Source organism: Triticum dicoccoides, chromosome 5B, assembly GCF_002162155.2.
Source record: "Triticum dicoccoides isolate Atlit2015 ecotype Zavitan chromosome 5B, WEW_v2.0, whole genome shotgun sequence".
NCBI lineage: Eukaryota > Viridiplantae > Streptophyta > Magnoliopsida > Poales > Poaceae > Triticum > Triticum dicoccoides.
In genome coordinates, this window is record NC_041389.1 from 480,160,921 (window position 1) to 480,164,492 (window position 3,572).

At 44.9% G+C, this 3,572-nt stretch overlaps 1 protein-coding gene across 1 annotated transcript; it reads left to right on the top strand.

Moving 5' to 3' along the window:
• Positions 1-288: 288 nt before the first annotated feature.
• LOC119305824 (protein SRG1-like) lies at positions 289-1,818 on the top strand. Its single transcript, XM_037582238.1, has 3 exons — positions 289-786; positions 974-1,301; positions 1,388-1,818. The coding sequence occupies exons 1-3, from the start codon at positions 308-310 to the stop codon at positions 1,685-1,687; spliced, it is 1,107 nt and encodes a 368-aa protein (XP_037438135.1). The 5' UTR covers positions 289-307; the 3' UTR covers positions 1,688-1,818.
• The last annotated feature ends 1,754 nt before the right edge of the window (positions 1,819-3,572 follow it).

Consider the following 3,572-nt stretch of genomic DNA (forward strand, 5'->3'; position numbering starts at 1 on the left):
TATCTATCTATAATATTGCCTTTGTTCTAAATTAATTGTTTTAGATTTTTCTAGATACGAAGAACCTAAGACAATTAATTCGGTGCCAAGATTCAAAGCAACATACATCGGTCGATCGACGTGGATGCACGGGTCAGATCTATTGGATGTAGATATGGGCTTATATTAGCATGGATATGATAACCCAGTGGCCTCCAAATACTAGATAGATAACGTTGAAATAGGCGCACACCTGAAGCCTATATATATAGGCTGCCAAAGGAAAGAGTGCATGCACTTGGTTTAGAAGACCTATTCTAGCGTCAAGATGGTTCATCAGGATCAGGGAAAGCTGGTGCAGGTGGTGGCCGTGGACGTTGGACTTGTGGCGCCGCCGAGCAGGTACGTGCTAAGCGAGGAGAACCGGCCGACCACCGTCGAACAGCAAGCCAAGCTGGTCATCCCCATCGTGGACGTGAGCCGTCTGGCCAAGCCCGATGATGTTGAGGAGGCGGCCAAGCTTCGCTCTGCGCTCCAGTCATGGGGCCTCTTTGTGGTGACCGGCCATGGCATGCCAAAGGAGTTCCTGGACGAGATCCTTGAGGCGTCGAGGAAGTTCTTCCACCTGCCGCTGGAGGAGAAGCTGAAGTGCGGCAACGTGATCGACGGCATCATGTTCCAGAATGAAGGGTACGGCATCGACCGCATCGACTCCGACGAGCAGATCCTCGATTGGTGTGACCGGCTCTGGCTCCAGCTCCAGCCGGAGGACGAGAGGCGGCTCCAGTTCTGGCCACAGAATCTAAGGTACTCGACCTACACATTGTTGCCCTCGGTGATTTAAAATCCTTTTTTATTTGCATTTATATTGGAGATCATATATAATCTGCAGGGATCTCCTACACGATCTACACATAAATTGTTGCTCTCAACGATTGGAAATCTTTCTTTTGTGTGCATTTATATCGGAGATCATATACAATTCAATTTGCAGGGATCCCCTACACGAGTACACCTTAGAGAGTGGGAGAGTGACCATGGATGTGCTGAAGGCCATGGCAAAGCTTCTGAACCAGGAGGAGAACTTCTTCATCAACATGGTGGGTGAGAGGTTCAAGTCATACTCGAGGTTCACCTACTACCCTCCCTGCCCACGACCGGACCTCGTGAACGGGCTGAAGCCGCACACCGACAACTCCGTCATCACACTCCTCCTCATGGACAAGGACGTCGGCGGCCTCCAGGTGCTCAAGGACGGCCACTGGGTTGATGTCCCCGTGCTCGGTAATGACCTGTTGGTCGTCGTAGGCGAGGGCATGGAGGTATGCATATACACACACAATTACTTAAGGACTTCTGCGATTATTTGCATTGATCATGAACGAGACTCTCATTTCTGTGCATACAGATCGTCAGCAATGCAATCTTCAAGGCGCCATGGCACCGCGTGGTGACGAGCGCCGATAAGGAGAGGCTGTCACTGGCGATGTTCTACCAGCCGGAGCCGGAGAGGATCATAGGGCCGCCGGGGGTGCTGGTTCACGAGAAGCGCCCGGCCATGTTTAAGAAGTGCCTGGTCCAGACCTTGGCCGATGGATATTGGGATGCGTTTGCAGCGGGAGATCGCACCGTCGACTTCCTCAATGTCAGGATCAATGCTGAGGCCGACGCCGAACTAGAGGCGCGTGCAGTGGTTGCAAACAACTAAATAATTTGCAGTAGGGAGTGAGTGCATGATGTTCCTCTCTCACTCGCATAAGTGTAATGTGAATAGGAGTTGATCGATGTACCTCATATATGATCACCTCCCTGGAATAAAATAAAGAGTCAATTACATCATTGGTACTTAAACTTGACCGAAATGATCATTTTAGTACTAAAACTTGTGGCTCACATCCAACTAGTGAGCGTGGTAATACAGTGCTAATCACCGCCGGCTACGAAATCAAGGATGACTAGGCGCCAAGCGAGGCTTGGGGCTGTTTTTCTTTTTGTGTGACCCTCTATATTTTTGCGAGCGTGCGTAGCCATGCCAACCATTACGGTTTGTTGTCTAATAATTATTGATGTGTCGCGTAGAAGTGAGAAAGGGAAGATTCGATTGTAGGGAGAGAAACGAACCAAAGCAATCTCTCTCTCTCTCTCTCTCATTATGGATACTGCTTCTTTATATCCTTATGGAGTGAAATAGTGAATAAGAATTTCATTCAAAGTGAAAGCCTGCCACTTAACCGAGACCGTTTCATGCCTATAAATGATAATTAATCTTTCTGTATGTAAATTATAATCATACCTTATAAATATATACATAAAAATAAAATAAATTTCAGAAATGTTCGTGTAATTTCAGAAAAAATCACTTGTTAACTTTAATTACATCCATATAATTAATTTATGAAATATAATAATTGATTGCAGTCGGTCCGACCCATTTCCCATAAGTTAGTCTTTTTTTAGAAATTTTTAAAAAGGATATAAATTATAATCATAGTAATAAAATTCAAGGAGAGGAGAGGGCTCACTTCCACCGACCACATATGGCATAGCCCATGCTCGTCTAAGTCTACAACCCCTTGAAGGAAATATGCCCTAGAGGCAATAATAAAGTTATTATTTATTTCCTCATATCATGATAAATGTTTATTATTCATGCTAGAATTGTATTAACCGGAAACATGATACATGTGTGAATACATAGACAAACATAGTGTCACTAGTATGCCTCTACTTGACTAGCTCGTGAATCAAAGATGGTTAAGTTTCCTAGCCATGGACAAAAGAGTTGTCATTTGATTAACGGGATCACATCATTAGGAGAATGATGTGATTGACATGACCCATTCCGTTAGCCTAGCACTTGATCGTTTAGTATGTTGCTATTGCTTTCTTCATGACTTATACAAAGTTCCTGCAACTATGAGATTGTGCAACTCACGTTTACCGGAAGAACACTTTGTGCGCTACCAAACGTCACAACGTAACTGGGTGATAAAGGTGCTCTACAGGTGTTTCCGAAGGTGCATGTTGGGTTGGCATAATTCGAGATTAGGTTTTGTCACTCCGATTGTCGGAGAGGTATCTCTGGGCCCTCTCGGTAATACTCATCACCTAAGCCTTGCAAGCATTGTAACTAATGAGTTAGTTATAAGATGATGTATTACAGAACGAGTAAAGAGACTTGCCGGTAACGAGATTGAACTAGGTATTGGATACCAATGATCAAATCTCGGGCAAGTAACATACCGATGACAAAGGGAACAACGTATGTTGTTATGCGGTTTGACCGATAAAGATCTTCGTAGAATATGTAGGAACCAATATGGGCATCCAGGTTCCGCTATTGGTTATTGACCGAGAATAGTTCTAGGTCATGTCTACATAGTTCTCGAACCCGTAGGGTCCGCACGCTTAACGTTACGATGACAGTTTTCTTATGAGTTTACAAGTTTTGATGTACCGAAGTTTGTTCGGAGTCCCGGATGTGATCACGGACATGACGAGGAGTCTCGAAATGGTCGAGACATAAAGATTGATATATTGGACGACTATATTCGGACACCGGAAGTGTTCTGGGTGATTTCGGAGAAAACCGG

Coding starts and splice junctions, on each gene's coding strand:
- LOC119305824 (XM_037582238.1), top strand. CDS start 308: ATGGTTCATCAGGATCAGGGAAAGCTGGTGCAGGTGGTGGCCGTGGAC. Junction 787..973: donor TTCTGGCCACAGAATCTAAG/GTACTCGACCTA, acceptor TTCAATTTGCAG/GGATCCCCTACACGAGTACA. Junction 1,302..1,387: donor TCGTAGGCGAGGGCATGGAG/GTATGCATATAC, acceptor CTGTGCATACAG/ATCGTCAGCAATGCAATCTT.